General features: G+C 48.5%; 1 protein-coding gene across 3 annotated transcripts in view; it reads right to left on the reverse strand.

Moving 5' to 3' along the window:
- CRYBG2 (crystallin beta-gamma domain containing 2) overlaps nt 1-16886 on the reverse strand; it is a 723752-nt gene that overhangs the window by 163335 nt on the left and 543531 nt on the right. For all 3 annotated transcript variants that reach the window (XM_069622850.1, XM_069622849.1, XM_069622851.1), the window contains exon 5: nt 8862-8909. In XM_069622850.1, the coding sequence (XP_069478951.1) occupies nt 8862-8909 (48 nt within the window). The remainder of the gene's footprint in view (nt 1-8861; nt 8910-16886) is intronic.

Consider the following 16886-nt stretch of genomic DNA (forward strand, 5'->3'; position numbering starts at 1 on the left):
CTCTGAGGAGAGAGAGCGGCCTGCACTGTGCAATGGCTTCACTGGAGATACTCACCGGCATGCACTCCATTTTGCATTCTCCCCCACATTCTGCATACACTGCTCTGCAACATCATTTCACTTCCCACCACACCACCTTCCCTGTCCATATCATTGTTGCCATGTACTCTCCCCATGCCAATCACCCCTGCCCTCCCATGGCATCCAATCATCTAGTTACAGTAAAAGAATGTTCTCAATTGCCGAAGAGATGCCTGTGCCTTTTGGTTAGCAATTTCACCTAGAGCGGAGGTGGGCGGGTTGTACACAAACGTCATCCCTCTTTGTAACAAACTGGGGTCAGCCCCTGAATTGAAAGCTCCCCTACTACGCTGTGACCCGTACTTGTAACCCTGTGAGTGCATCTCCTATGTACAGTACTCTGCTGCTTCCCAGCTAGGTTCATGCTTTATAAAGCTGTGTCTGTGGCTCAGTGGATTAGTCGGGTCTGTGGCTCAGTGGACTAATGCATCCACTACAGGAACCTGGGTTTGACCTCATGGTCACTGGTCCACTCAGCCCTTTATCGTGCTGAGGCTGATAAAATGAGTGCCATTAAGTTGGGTAACAATAAACATCTGTTATCTGTCAATAGTGCCAAAATGTCCCTTTTGGGGTAAACAGAGTGCTCTACAAATACAGCTGTTATGTTATTAAAACCCATAGATACATGTGTTTGCACCAAAGATGAAGAGGAATGAAAATACAGACTAGAAGACAGGGCAACCATTTCGGAAGCTCAGCCTCTAACCCTATCTCATGCTACCTTCTTCTAAAATTGAATTTACCAGCAGAAAGTGGGTGGAGGGAAAGGAAACAGCCCCACTTCTTTAGATTAAGGGGTGCATACGTGGCTAGGTCAGTATCAGGTTGTTTAGATCATCAGGGGAGTTGCTAGGTCTGGAAAAGACCCGGGGCTACGCTGATGTTGGAAGTGTTGGGACTGGGGGCTAGCTAGTCTTTTTGCTGCAGCTCCTGAGATTCTATCCGGGGCTACAACCAAAAGATCAGGGGCTATAGCCCCCTTAGCCCCCCCTAGCAACGCCCAGCTTATTATGAGTTCAGACAATTCTCGAGGAGGGATTGACAGGCGGGCCGCTTTCTGGAAACCCTCCCCTCAGTTTAGAGCAAACGCTGGAAGTACTGCTGCAGAGCCTTTTTCTAATATCCTACTAGGTCCCTGAAATGACATTCAGATGCGTTTGTATTTTTATGCACTGAAAATAACCGCACTGGTTGGGTTGCTCCTAGAAGGTTTGTCAGTGTGCTTACTTTTTTTATAACTTAATATTGTTTTCACTCTTGTTAAAATAAAATCATGTGATCTTAGTGGCGGAATGAGGTGGTGCTGAGCTAAGGATACATTCCTGGACTTCAATGCTTTCTTGAGGAATCTGGGACTCATTTAGCCATCTTTGAGGCAGTGACAGGGATACAATGGCTGATACTGCACTGTATTGATGAACTCTAGAGAGGATTGTAAGAGCTCAAAGAGTAAATGCTAGCTTTGACATTCCTGAAGATAGCTAGAGGTCTCAATGAATTTGGTGCTGCTATCTAATGCCCTACACAGAGCCCGGGGACTAGATCAGCCACATCACTGGCGCCAGTGCAGGGTATTACTGGTACCAGTGCAGGGTATCACTGGTGCCAGTGCGGGGTATCACTGGTGCCAGTGCAGGGTATTCAAAGCATAATTAAAGCAAAAACAAACAGACAATCAGCAAGTAGTATTCGAGTTGAGATATGTAATCGAAGGAATATTCTTGCGAACATCCAAACAACTTTGGGCGTTCAACTTAAATCAGAATACTTTATGGGAGAAAACACAAAAGCAAGAATGGCCATTTCACTCCCATTGACAGATGAAGATCAGGAGAGCGGTCACACTGACACTCCATCAGTAGACAGTGAGCCTCACGAGTCAGAGCTCCTAACCACTGATGAAGATCTGGAGGGCGGTCACACTGACACTCCATCAGTAGCTAGTGAGCCTCACGAGTCAGAGCTCCTAACCACTGATGAAGATCTGGAGAGCGGTCACACTGACACTCCATCAGTAGACAGTGAGCCTCACGAGTCAGAGCTCCTAACCACTGATGAAGATCTGGAGGGCGGTCACACTGACACTCCATCAGTAGCCAGTGAGCCTCAGGAGTTAGAGCTCCTAACCACTGATGAAGATCTGGAGAGCGGTCACACTGACACTCCATCAGTAGACAGTGAGCCTCACGAGTCAGAGCTCCTAACCACTGATGAAGATCTGGAGAGCGGTCACACTGACACTCCATCAGTAGACAGTGAGCCTCACGAGTCAGAGCTCCTAACCACTGATGAAGATCTGGAGGGCGGTCACACTGACACTCCATCAGTAGCCAGTGAGCCTCAGGAGTCAGAGCTCCTAACCACTGATGAAGCTCTGGAGGGCTGTCCCACTGACACTCCATCAGTAGACAGTGAGCCTCAGGAGGCAGAGCTCCTAACCACTGATGAAGATCTGGAGGGCGGTCACACTGACACTCCATCAGTAGCCAGTGAGCCTCAGGAGGCAGAGCTCCTAACCACTGATGAAGCTCAGGAGGGCGGTCACACTGACACTCCATCAGTAGCCAGCGAGCCTCAGGAGTCTGAGCTCCTAACCACTGATGAAGATCAGGAGGGCGGTCACACTGACACTCCATCAGTAGCCAGCGAGCCTCAGGAGTCTAAGCTCCTAACCACTGATGAAGCTCAGGAGGGCGGTCACACTGACACTCCATCAGTAGACAGCGAGCCTCACGAGTCAGAGCTCCTAACCACTGATGAAGATCTGGAGGGCGGTCACACTGACACTCCATCAGTAGCCAGTGAGCCTCAGGAGTCAGAGCTCCTAACCACTGATGAAGCTCAGGAGGGCGGTCACACTGACACTCCATCAGTAGCCAGTGAGCTCAGGAGTCAGAGCTCCTAACCACTGATGAAGATCAGGAGCGCGGTCACACTGACACTCCATCAGTAGCCAGTGTGAAGATCTGGAGGGCGGTCACACTGACACTCCATCAGTAGCCAGTGAGCCTCAGGAGTCAGAGCTCCTAACCACTGATGAAGCTCAGGAGGGCGGTCCCACTGACACTCCATCAGTAGCCAGTGAGCTCAGGAGTCAGAGCTCCTAACCACTGATGAAGATCAGGAGCGCAGTCACACTGACACTCCATCAGTAGACAGTGAGCCTCAGGAGTCAGAGCTCCTAACCAATGATGAAGATCAGGAGGGCGGTTACACTGACACTCCATCAGTAGCCAGTGAGCCTCAGGAGGCAGAGCTCCTAACCACTAATGAAGATCAGGAGGGCGGTCACACTGACACTCCATCAGTAGCCAGCGAGCCTCAGGAGTCAGAGCTCCTAACAGCTGATGAAGCTCAGGAGGGCGGTAACACTGACACTCTTCAGTATTCAGTGAGTATCAGGAGTCAGAGCTCGTAACCACTGATGAAGATCAGGAGAGCGGTCACACTGACACTCCATTAGTATTCATTGAGGATCAGGAATCAGAGGATCCCAACCTCTCATGAAGACCTTACGGACGGTCATGCTTCCAGAACATCTCATTCACTGAGGATCAGATCTCCCAAGTACTGATGAAGATGTGAAGGAAGGTCATGCTTCCAGAACATCTCATTCACTGAGGATCAGATCTCCCAAGTAATGACGAAGACCTGAAGAACGGTCATGCTTCCGGAAAATCTCATTCACTGAGGATCAGATCTCCCAAGTAATGATGAAGATCTGAAGGACGGTCATGTTAACACTACATCATTCCTTGACGATCAGGAGTCAGAGCACCTTATCACTGATGAAAAGGTGAAGGAAGGTCATGCGGACGGAGCATTGTATTCAGTGAGGATTAGGAGTCAGAGCCTCCCAACCACTGATGAACTTCTGTAGAACGGTCACACTGACGCTGACAGTAGTCAGCAAGGATGCAGAGTCAAGTCAACAGCAACAGAGCATTAATCCACCTGATTCCAGGTCAATAGGAATCAGGAAATTCCACTGTAAATTTCCAATATCAATCCCAGTGCTGAACATATAATGCACCCCAACATGGTTTTCAAAACGATGTAGAGAATTAAACAGAAAAACAAATATCAGTGTGAAAGGTGTGTCTGAAGCCAGGGTACATTTCCAAGGACTTGCCAATCAAACTCCTGAAGTCCTCAAAACTTCATTCTGAGTTCAGAGTTTTCACGCATAGTTGTGATGGTGAACATATGCATCAATTGGCAGCATTGTTGAGGCCCCGAAAGATCAAGAGAGATTTGTCAAGACACATTCTGTCAAACTAATTACTTATGGTGCAGGTAGTAAATTGGATTATAATTGTTCTTTTATAACATACTTAATACCGGAGAACAGTTTCTAAGCGTGAGACCGGGGTTCAAACTTGTGTTGCTAAGCGTTGTCTTGCTTCCAAGACAAATGCGTTGCCCCTGAGCTATCCTCCAATCCCAATGGCACAAGCAATACCTTCAACCAGAGTTCCTGAACTAAAAAGAAATGGGTGGACGGTGGAACATCATGGGACTGGAGGAAAAAATCACTTATAAGGGATCCTTAGGGGAAAAAGTGCCCAAGTACCGACAGGGACCTTGTCCTTAAGGATACCAGAGGGAGAGCTTGCTATGCTAAGGAGCTGCCTTCACAGACTCCAGCGCAGCCCTGAACAGATACTAGCAGTAAACAGAGAAAGGAGTGGCAGGCCATCTTCACCAGACAAAGCCTGCAGTCTGGAGGTGAGAGATGAGCAAAGCAGAAAGTCAAGGGCACGGGAGGAAAGACAAGTTTATAAATTGGAGGGTGGAGCCTAAAAAAGCATTCTCCACTCAAGGCAAAGGAGGAGAGATGCTAACTATGATAATATTTAGCTCCACTAATGGGTGAGTGCTGGAGTCATGAAGACCAGTGTCAATGACAGATAAGTACATGCTGACAGCCAAGCTGACAGCACCCTCCGGAGACTAGAGAGAATAACAAGAGAGAAGCCTCAAGCACCCAGAGTCGAGAGATCACACTCACCCTTACGCTGAGAAGAGGAGGGGGTGGAGGACTTTGAGGGCAAACTAGCAGAACGGCAGGGTACTTTGTATGGCACACCGACAGTGTGAACATGGATCACCAGCAAACACACTACAGATAGAAGATGGATAGGGTGCATGCCGCAAGCAGAGCAATGGGGCAGGGCGACAGGAGATCCTCTTAGCTCAAAACAAAGCAAGTCTCGTGAGATGTCAGCAAAGCGCACAACATCATTTAAGGCAAACCAGCTTCCTCATTCCTAGACAGCAAGAGAAAAAGGGAGATCCCTGCATACCTTACCCACCATGACTTACATCCTGAGAAAGGAAAGGAAGGTCTTGATATCGCATCACTGTGAGTATGGAGAAGGCACAGGCCAGCTGGGCCTAGGATTTGCAGGGCCAGGGGCGGCAAAAAATGTGTGAGGCCCCTTTATTTGCATCACAGAAAATGATGTCACATTAATTCAGGTCTGTGGGGATCAAATAAAATGACATTCAATATCTGAATTTTAACTGTTAATATTATGGTTGTAGCTATATCAGGAGTGAGGCCTATTTTGGAATAGCCGACCGAGTGAGCTGAATCATTTGTACAGATGGGCACCTCAAAAGAAAGTACTGTGACGAGCAGGGCAAAGAGTAATGAAGATCACCAGTAAGCAATGAAAACATACCTTAAAGTGCCTGCACGGTCCAAGGATCTAAGGGCAGGGACAGACAGGGTAAAGGACTGTTGCTGCAGGATAGTGCATTCTTAACATAACCTATTTACTGGAAAGGTACTGAGGCAGCCAAAGTAAGCAATTCCGCAGGTCTTCAAAAGTCATCAATAGGGCTCAAGTCCAGAAAAAAGTGTGAGGGGTCATTAACATACGCACTGGGACTGAACGTATCCTAAAGTAAAATATGCACATTTAATTCAACTGGCCTTCCTAATAGAAGAAAATTCAAACTAGAAATGAGCATTGTCTATCCCAAAATGAATCATCAATACCCGAAAAGAAGAAAACAACAGCTATAGGAGATTTTCCTAGTACGCTGGTGGCAAAGTATAAAAGGTGTGCACCTTTTAACCCAAAAACCTATATTTAAATATTATATGGAAAGCAAACTACCAATACAAGAAGTGTGCTTTGAAGACACTGTCATGAGGTTTTGTGGTTTAGTGGATGCACATCCAGTAACAACGCAGATATCAAATGCCTCCACGCCCATGCACGGTGGGCAGCATTTACAAGATTCCTATGGAGACTGCTGGCTTTTTGCAGATGAAACACATATGCAGATTCTGTTTGAGAGCCGAAAAGCTGATGAGTTCACGACACGGAGTGGGTGGGGGTGGAAGGTTCAATAATTCTGATCTGTATCACCCCCTCCATGCTGGAAATTTCAGAAATTTTTTACAGTGCATACAAAAATGCTTAACACGTTGCATACATACTTTCTGCGCACCATGCATATCCCCCCCCCCAGAACTAAAGTTACATTATAGATCACACTTCGAGACAATTGCACCTGCGAAGGCGGATTTCATCGGTATCCATTGGTTTTACACCAGCATGAAATGCCATGTGGTTTCTGAAGCAAGAGTGTACACTCATGGCCGACGCAGACATTCCATTTTGTACACCACTCTTACCCCCCAAAAACACAAAAATGCCAATGAGCTCGAAAAATGGTGCTATGGCAGGCATCACACTTTTACGCCTCTGGCTTGTACCATTGTTTGCATTCTGGGGACTTGGGAAATGAGGCCCAATGGGGTTGAAGGTGCGACTATCGTTAGCAGCAATTAGGCTGGGTTTGGGGATTGAGAGACGAGTTCTCTATGATGTTGTACCCTAGAACACTCTGACCAGCTCCCACTCTGCAACAAAATGCAGTCTGCAAGGCACCTAAGCATGCCGTCTCCCTCTTGCTTTTCCAGTTTCAGCTTTCTGCAGAAAGTCGAATCTGGCTTATCCTCGGGGCGAAACAATGGGAAGAGGTCACGCTATGGTATGTTGATTTATACTGCTCACAGGTCTCCAGGCTTATGCCGCGCACAGGTCTCCAGGCGCTAACAGGGCTCTGTAAGAAAGTAGGTGGGATCGGTTAGTGTGGAAAGAGGGATAGGATAATCTGTTGATGCTTGCAGAACCAGGAGAAACTGGCGTCTGTGCCTGTCGTCTTTCTCGGTGTGTTTTGTGGTGTGAACTCGGCTTGTTGTGTCCAGGGGGGTAATGTCCAGTGTGTGGGTTGTTTGTTGTTTTCGGCTGTATGTTCTTGTGGCGGGTGTGTGGCTTGTGTGTTTATGTGTATAGGGAGGGGGGATAGCTCAGGGGCAACTTGTTTGTCTTGGAAGCAAGACAACACAGCGCAACCCCGGTTTGCATCCCCAACCCACACTTAGAAACCAATCTCTGGTATTAAGCGACTTATAAAAGAACAACTATAATAAAGAACAATTATAAATTATAGTATGGCTGACCCTTATGGGCGTGCATAATACATGGGCGGTGTGCGTGAGAGGAGAAGAAGCGTGGGGGGGTTAGAAGGTTAGTAGGCTTGGCTCAGGGTGTGTGGATGTTTTATTGTTCCACAATCCGTACTGTCCCAGGTTTGACTTGGGTCCGGTGTATGATTTGAGGGGGGTGCTTGTTTAGTTGATGAGGACATCTGATGGCATGTTACCCCGGTGATAGAAGTCCTAGCAACCACTTTCCAAGGATTTTCTACTACCAGTAAAGAGGGGCTTGGCTGCCTGTGGGCTTTCATCCTTATGCAATGCATGGTGCCCGCATCGCTGACACGAAGAAATAGGCACTGCCGTCCTTCAGACATGACAGGCTGCTGCACAGCAATCCGAAAACCGGGCATTCCTTGTTTCGCCGCACATGAAAAGGTCACTGTTGATCATGAGGTGGACAATGACAATGCTTTTTAAGGGTTAAGGCCGTCTAGGTTCGTCCTAAATTCCCATAAGGAATCATTGTGGGCTCTGCCCAACCCAACACTACTTATACCTGCCCTACCCTAAATCCTGCTACTGTCCCACTTTATATCTACTCTCTCCACGTTAACCTCCCTACCACCAATTGCTCCAGATCTTTCTAATGCCTTCCTCTCCCACTCCCTTGCTACTCACTCTCATCTGTGTATCCTCTGCCTTTTCTTCTCAACATCTACTCTGCCCTTGCTTTCCCCCGCTGTACTCCCTCTGCCCGCCATTGACTTCACCTTCACCTTACCTATGCAGTTGTGACAAAGAGTTCCTTGTGGTAACATGGGCTGTTTGGGGAGTAGCGATAGGTACATCTGCACCTTAAAAAGGGGTAGATTTCTATTATGTCTATTTCTGTGTTCATCTCTAGCACCTGACAAAGGAAGGTGCTAGTGCCAACCCATGTTGCGCAGAACATACAGCAACCTTCATGCACCGAGGAGGTCAAATATACACACAGGCCCTGATTCAAAGAGCGTTTTCCAATGGGGGTTTTGCCATTATAAACTGCTTCTGTGAATTAGGCCCACAGAGCGATTCATGATGCAAAACAATGCACATATTGTTCTGAATAAAGAGTAAGGCACGCACAGCAGCGCCATAGGCTTAGTTGCAGCGGTATTGTCATAACTATGATCTATTTTACTAGATTTGTGATGTAGGAACCTATCATACTAGTACATTTCCTGAAAGCCTGGTGTGCCAATCTAGTATAGTGCAGGTTCTCAAGATGGGGCACAGAGCCACGCATGAGAGCCCGGAGGACACACCACTCTCTTACCTTTCCAGGCCTCGGGTTCAGTTTTCCACGCTCTCGGTCTTGCTGTTGCTGAAAAGAAAGGAAACAGAACATATCCTCAGTCCAAAAACACAGAATACTAAACACATTTGATATTTCAAGCTCTGTATATTGTGAAGCAGAGGCTTTTTTTTGGATGACCTGTATAATGAGGGATGGTGACAAATTCCTATCTAGAAATTGTGGTGAGGTTAGAGGTAGGCCAAGTGCTGTAAGTGAGAGAAAAAGATTCCCGAAAAGTGTAGCAAAAATGGCCTGGCCAGGCCTACAAAATGAGGAGGATTGGCCCGATTTTAATAATTTTGTATTTTGCAGAGCTTAAGTATACCAGCAGCCTCAGCCGTATGCCTATTAAGACAGGCCCTACGCAGTTTCCTCCGGATCCAGCCCAGGAAATGGGGTGATTATTGCTATTAGTACCTCAGGTTTGCTAACCTGGGTGCTGAGAGCAACGATCCTGTGTGAAGTAATAGGCTTCTGCGAGCCTGTGAACCATTATTTCAAACAAAAAACAACTCAATAAACATGGCAGCCACGGAAAGGGAAGGCAGGACTCTGTGCAGAGCCCCTCTTCCATTTCCATTTCCTGGAAGCTTAAGCTCCATCTCTGGGGCCTTGCTGCAAAGCTCAGTGTATTCAAGTGATGCCCAAATGAGCAGGTGAGCACACAATCCTCCAACTGTTCCCAAGACCCTGAACAACCATGAACAGATGGGATCTATAGACAGGAAAGTTGGGAGGAACTGCATGCACTCCTAAATGAGGGTGGCTTTGGTCTGTTGCTCCATTTATTTATTTATTTATTTATATTACCGCGCCGGAGCCCACAGACATCAGGGCGCCACATGTACATGAAAGTTCTTAAGGCCTACTAGGAACTGTATGCTGATTGTAATGGTGGTGTGGAAGGTTGAATTCCAGTTGGGTGAAGACTGTGCTCCTCTGGGAGTTAATCTGCATGGCCCAGCTTTGTCCTCTCATCATAGCCTGGGCTACAGTTACCTCTACCTGTCAAAAGAGGGCAGCAGAGTAATGTTAGGTTCAAGCAGGGCTGCAGCGTCTGCTTTTGCAAGCCTCCATTGGGCGGTAGTGCTGTCATTAAATGTTATTTTTATTAACCCCTTATAAGCCATGGTGTATGCACACCTCTGTGCCAGATGTTTCAACAGGATCCTCCCTAAAATAAAGAGGAATTTATAATGTATTATTTATTACTTCATTAAGGAGCTTTACAAACGTTGAATGCAAAATGAGTATGCAATCATATCTCATGAGGGCACTTAAGGGTTAAAGTAGACCGCCCATGCCGGCAACACCAGCATACTGCTTTATCCCAATAACACTAATAGTCCAGTCTTTTAATTGTATCCAAATGTTGTACCCTTGCTGTACGGTGCTCCATTGCTTCATATCCAGCTTCGAGCTCATTAATAATTCATAAATACATATATAGCCTTTAATTTATTTAGTTATTTATTGGCATGTTTTAAGCGTGCAGCAGCCCTTAGGCATTGTGGCGCTGTTACAGAGGATCTTGCTGGTTACAGGGGATACAGAATGCTTGGAGGTTACATAGCAAGCAGTGGTTACATTACAGCTTAATGGTTACATAGGATGCAGTAAACCTAGTTATGTGATAAACAAGTGTGGGAGTGGAGCTAGTTGAACAGAGTAGTTTTGAGGGTTTTTCGAAAGGTGGATAGTGAGGGTTCAGCTCAGAGTGCGTTGGGTAGGGCATTCCAAAGTTTGGGTGCTATGTGAGGAAACGGCGTTTGCTCTTTTGATAGGGGGAACGCGGATAAAACAAATCAATACCAATAAAGCCCATTGATAGAGTAGGGGAGAGGGGAAGACCTTGTCCCCATCCTTCTAATCCCCCCTTCCCAGCCTGAGTGCCCTTTCTACAGCAGGGCTTGAGAACATCAAGGCGCAGCTCTGCAGAAACCAACGCCCTGTGAACGTCTTATGAGGAATGAACAGTATTTCTCGCAGTGCCCTACGCACTACAGGGAGCGCCATCAGTCACAGAAGGCCCCAGGCAGTCAGTGGACTTTGCAACCCGTAAAAATGAAGACTTGTGTGGGCCATAGGACAGTGTGCACACACTCACTGGGCGCCATCAGAGGTGCCACGCCTGGCACGAGCTGGGACTCCAGCACAAACTGTAAGTAAAGCAGTGGTCGAAGTGAGCGGGAGCGGGTGGGAGCGGTACTCCCCTACTTTTTTTAATTAAGTTTTACAGCTCCTATGCTTTTATTTTAAAAAGAAGCCGTTTCAGAACGGTTTCGTTTTGAAATAACAGTGTAGGAAGAGGTTGAAACTTGCACTTTCAGTGAACTGCCCTGAACATTCTCCCTTAAACAGCAAGCAAATGTGTTTGGAGATTTCAATAAGCAAATGTGTTTGGGGGTTTCAATTGTGTGTGGGAGGCGGTGTGGTGATGGGGTTTGTGAGGAGTGGGGCAGGCTAGCAGGGAACATAGTTCCACTACTTCTTTTCTTACACTTCGACCACTGAAGTAAAGTCGCCGTCTCGGCAGTCTACCGCGACCCCGTAGCGTTAACTGCATGGGAGCAATTTCCTTCAAGCAGGAAAACTCGCAATGCAGCCAAGGCCGCGGTGTGCACTAGTGGGAGCTTCTGCTGCAATTGCAGGCAATTCTGCACCTAACATATATGTGCATAGCCAAGAAGGTTCGCACACAGGATGGTCAGCAATCACTGCGGCAAAGGCCGCAATCTCCACATTCAGATCGGCAGCCGGGCAGGTCGTAGGGCGGGAGTCCTTCGCTCGAAGTGGAAAACACTTGTGAATCACAGCACCCGTGATCTGCACTAGCTGTAGCTTTAACACAACTCATAAGGCCAGCGCTGTACATGGAGGGGGTCCATGGTCCCAGGTAGTCCCCAGACACCACCATCCAAATTCCTTGAGTCCTGTAAATGCTCTAACATGTCAAATGTCTGTGGACCTTCACAAGGCGCCAGTGCAGATCACAGGGTGAGGAGCACCTTTCAGACCGACTGGCTCCATTTAATACATTAAAGACTCCCTTATGAGTGTGGCGGTACACTTAAAATATGTTGACCTCCTTGCCATGTTTGAAGTCTGGAGGACAATCAGAGGCAATACCTCTTGCACTCGGCTGGGCGTATTTCCTCCAGACCAATGGAGGATTCAACATGGCTCAATTTACCCCCAGAGGTAACTCCTCCAAACCCCCATGTAGACTCTGTATTCGGGATAATGCTGCCCTGCCAACCGCTAAACTGATGGGTGATAATGGCAAAATAGCTTGGCAGAATGACCACAGGAAATGAGGCGCAATATCTAAGAAACCGAAAAATACTTCTGATAAATCGCTCACAAATAAACTCGGCCAACAGAGATTGTCCCTCAAGACTGAGGTGCAGTTGTGGCCCCGATCTTAATGCGGCAATGATATTTGCTCCAATGATTCATAACATTTGATTTCTTAAACCATCATTTAAAAAACAAAATGGCAATTTTTCACTTGAAGAGCGTAAAATGCCTCAAATACCTCAAAAAAGAAGTTTTAGATATCTTGAATGAATTAATGAATACTAAATTCGTAAATAAGGATAATTCTGCAATGTCAGAACTTTTCATTCCTTGTCTTTCTTCTTCTCTAAGAAATTGAGGAGGGTACGGAATTCTTTTCCACTGAGGAGCAGCTCACGTTCCTGTGATCCAGGCTCTGCCCTGGCACTTATTTCTGAGCCCCGGTACTTATTCTCTCAGACTCAGGTTGATTGTGATGTTGAGTTTTGTCAACTTTATTATTGTAACTGCCAGTCACATTATAAACACCTATAGAATCAGAGCAAAAGGTAAATGGTGATTGTGTTTAAAGACACACTTAAACATGTGTCTCATGTCAAGACACGACGAGCATGTTATTTTATGTGTATGTTGATTGGTATTTGTAAATCACACATCTGCCGCAGTGACTGAGTACATCCGTCAACCACAATAAGCCGGTGGGAGTTGCAGCTTTAACCCCGTATATCTTGGCAGTGAGTGGTGGCAATAGTGGGCGGGGAGCTGCCCAACCTGATGTGTCATGGGCGTGTTAGAAAATATTTGCGCCCCAGCGTTTATTTTCTTTTACAAATTAAGCACTGCACAACTAACAAAACTATTTGCTACCAACAAAGCATCATGATCGCTCCAAGACGATAGACTACATAGGCTAACTTTGGCAGACACCAAACTAGTCTCTAAAGTTCCTGTGGCCTCAGGAGTGGTACCAAAAGAACCAGAATCTGCTATCGTGAAGCCGCTACTGAAAGAAGTTATGGGTCCATCCAGCTTCTGTACTAGGGCAAATGGCTTGAAGCGACATTGACATATCAGATACAAAACTACTTGCTTGCCCTCACCCGGGCCATTCAGCTTGTCCTTATTCAGCAGAGGAACCTCCCATACGAAAGCCTCAGATACAGGGGTCACCGCACCCGCTGAATGTCTTCCCTGAGGAACCTCCCATACCAAAGCCTCAGATACAGGAGTCACCGCATCCGCTGAATGTCTTCCCTGAGGAACCTCCCATACCAAAGCCTCAGATACACGGGTCACTGCACCCGCTGAATGTCTTCCCTGAGGAACTTCCCATACCAAAGCCTCAGATACAGGGTCACTGCACCTGCTGAATGTGTTCCCTGAGGAACCTCCCATACGAAAGCCTCAGATACAGGGGTCAGCGCACCCGCTGAATGTCTTCCTCGAGGAACCTCCCATACCAAAGCATCAGATACAGGGGTCACCGCAGCCGCTGAATGTCTTCCCTGAGGAACCTGCCATACCAAAGTCTCAGATACAGGGGTCACCGCACCCACTGAATGTCTTCCCCGAGGAACCTCCCATACGAAAGCCTCAGATACAGGGGTCACCGCACCGGCTGAATGTCTTCCCCGAGGAACCTCCCATACCAAAGCCTCAGATACAGGGGTCACCGCACCCACTGAATGTCTTCCCTGAGGAACATCCCATACGAAAGCCTCAGATACAGGGGTCACTGCACCCACTGAATGTCTTCCCCGAGGAACCTCCCATACAAAAGCCTCAGATACAGGGGTCACTGCACCCGCTAAATGTCTTCCCCGAGGAACCTCCTATACGAAACCCTCAGATACAGGGGTCACCGCACTCGCTGAATGTCTTCCTCGAGGAACCTCCCATACCAAAGCCTCAGATACGATACAGGGGTCACCGCACCCGCTGAATGTCTTCCCTGAGGAACCTCCCATACCAAAGCCTCAGATACAGGGGTCACCGCACCCGTTGAATGTCTTCCCCGAGGAACCTTCCATACGAAAGCCTCAGATACAGGGGTCACTGCACCCGCTGAATGTCTTCCCCGAGGAACCTCCCATAAAAAAGCCTCAGATACAGGGGTCACCGCACCTGCTGAATGTCTTCCCAGCGGAACCTCCCATAAAAAAGCCTCAGATACAGGGGTCACCGCACCCGTTGAATGTCTTCCCTGAGGAACTTCCCATACGAAAGCCTCAGATACAGGGGTCACTGCACCTGCTGAATGTGTTCCCCGAGGAACCTCCCATACGAAAGCCTCAGATACAGGGGTCACCGCACCCGCTGAATGTCTTCCCCGAGGAACCTCCCATACCAAAGCCTCAGATACAGGGGTCACCGCACCCACTGAATGTCTTCCCTGAGGAACATCCCATACGAAAGCCTCAGATACAGGGGTCACTGCACCCACTGAATGTCTTCCCCGAGGAACCTCCCATACAAAAGCCTCAGATACAGGGGTCACTGCACCCGCTGAATGTCTTCCCCGAGGAACCTCCTATACAAAACCCTCAGATACAGGGGTCACGCACTCGCTGAATGTCTTCCTCGAGGAACCTCCCATACCAAAGCCTCAGATACGATACAGGGGTCACCGCACCCGCTGAATGTCTTCCCTGAGGAACTCCCATACCAAAGCCTCAGATACAGGGGTCACCGCACCCGCTGAATGTCTTCCCTGAGGAACTTCCCATACGAAAGCCTCAGATACAGGGGTCACTGCACCTGCTGAATGTGTTCCCCGAGGAACCTCCCATACCAAAGCCTCAGATACAGGGGTCACCGCACCCGCTGAATGTCTTCCCTGGGGAACTTCCCATACGAAAGCCTCAGATACAGGGGTCACTGCACCTGGTGAATGTGTTCCCCGAGGAACCTCCCATAAGAAAGCCTCAGATACAGGGGTCACCGCACCCGCTGAATGTCTTCCTCGAGGAACCTCCCATACCAAAGCATCAGATACAGGAGTCACCGCACCCGCTGAATGTCTTCTCTGAGGAACCTCCCATACCAAAGTCTCAGATACAGGGGTCACCGCACCCGCTGAATGTCTTCCCCGAGGAACATCCCATACGAAAGCCTCAGATACAGGGGTCACCGCACCCGCTGAATGTCTTCCCTGAGGAACCTCCCATACCAAAGCCTCAGATACAGGGGTCACCGCACCCGCCGAATGTCTTCCCCGAGGAACCTCCCATAAGAAAGACTCAGATACAGGGGTCACCGCACCCGTTGAATGTCTTCCCCGAGGAACCTCCCATACCAAATCCTCAGATACAGGGGTCACCGCACCCGCTAAATGTCTTCCCTGAGGAACCTCCCATACGAAAGCCTCAGATACAGGGGTCACCGCACCCGCTGAATGTCTTCCCCGAGGAACCTCCCATACAAAAGCCTCAGATACAGGGGTCACTGCACCCGCTGAATGTCTTCCCTGAGGAACCTCCTATACGAAACCCTCAGATACAGGGGTCACCGCACCCGCTCAAAGTCTTCCTCGAGGAACCTCCCATACCAAAGCCTCAGATACAGGGGTCACCGCACCCGCTGAATGTCTTCCCTGAGGAACCTCCCATATCAAAGCCTCAGATACAGGGGTCACCACACCCGTTGAATGTCTTCCCCGAGGAACCTCCCATACGAAAGCCTCAGATACAGGGGTCACCGCACCCGCTGAATGTCTTCCCAGAGGAACCTCCCATTAAAAAGCCTCAGATACAGGGGTCACCGCACCCGTTGAATGTCTTCCTTGAGGAACCTCCCATACCATAACCTCAGATACAGGGGTCACCGCAGCCGCTGAATGTCTTCCCTGAGGAACCTCCCATAAAAAAGCCTCAGATACAGGGGTCACCGAACCCGCTGAATGTGTTCCCAGAGGAACCTCCCATGAAAAAGCCTCAGATACAGGGGTCACCGCACCCACTGAATGTCTTCCCAGAGGAACCTCCCATACGAAAGCCTCAGATACAGGGGTCACCGCACCCGCTGAATGTCTTCCCTGAGGCACCTCCCAAACGAGAGCCTCAGATATAGGGGTCACGGCACCCGCTGAATGTCTTCCTCGAGGAACCTCCCATATGAAAGCCTCAGATACAGGGGTCACTGCACCCACTGAATGTCTTCCCCGAGGAACCTCCCATACAAAAGCCTCAGATACAGGGGTCACTGCACCCACTGAATGTCTTCCCCGAGGAACCTCCCATACAAAAGCCTCAGATACAGGGGTCACTGCACCCGCTGAATGTCTTCCCCGAGGAACCTCCTATACGAAACCCTCAGATACAGGGGTCACCGCACTCGCTGAATGTCTTCCTCGAGGAACCTCCCATACCAAAGCCTCAGATACGATACAGGGGTCACCGCACCCACTGAATGTCTTCCCTGAGGAACCTCCCATACCAAAGCCTCAGATACAGGGGTCACCGCACCCGTTGAATGTCTTCCCCGAGGAACCTTCCATACGAAAGCCTCAGATACATGGGTCACTGCACCCGCTGAATGTCTTCCCCGAGGAACCTCCCATAAAAAAGCCTCAGATACAGGGGTCACCGCACCTGCTGAATGTCTTCCCAGCGGAACCTCCCATAAAAAAGCCTCAGATACAGGGGTCACCGCACCCGTTGAATGTCTTCCCTGAGGAACTTCCCATACGAAAGCCTCAGATACAGG

This window comes from Ambystoma mexicanum, chromosome 11 (genome assembly GCF_040938575.1).
Source record: "Ambystoma mexicanum isolate Mex_15411 chromosome 11, UKY_AmexF1_1, whole genome shotgun sequence".
Classification (NCBI taxonomy): domain Eukaryota; kingdom Metazoa; phylum Chordata; class Amphibia; order Caudata; family Ambystomatidae; genus Ambystoma; species Ambystoma mexicanum.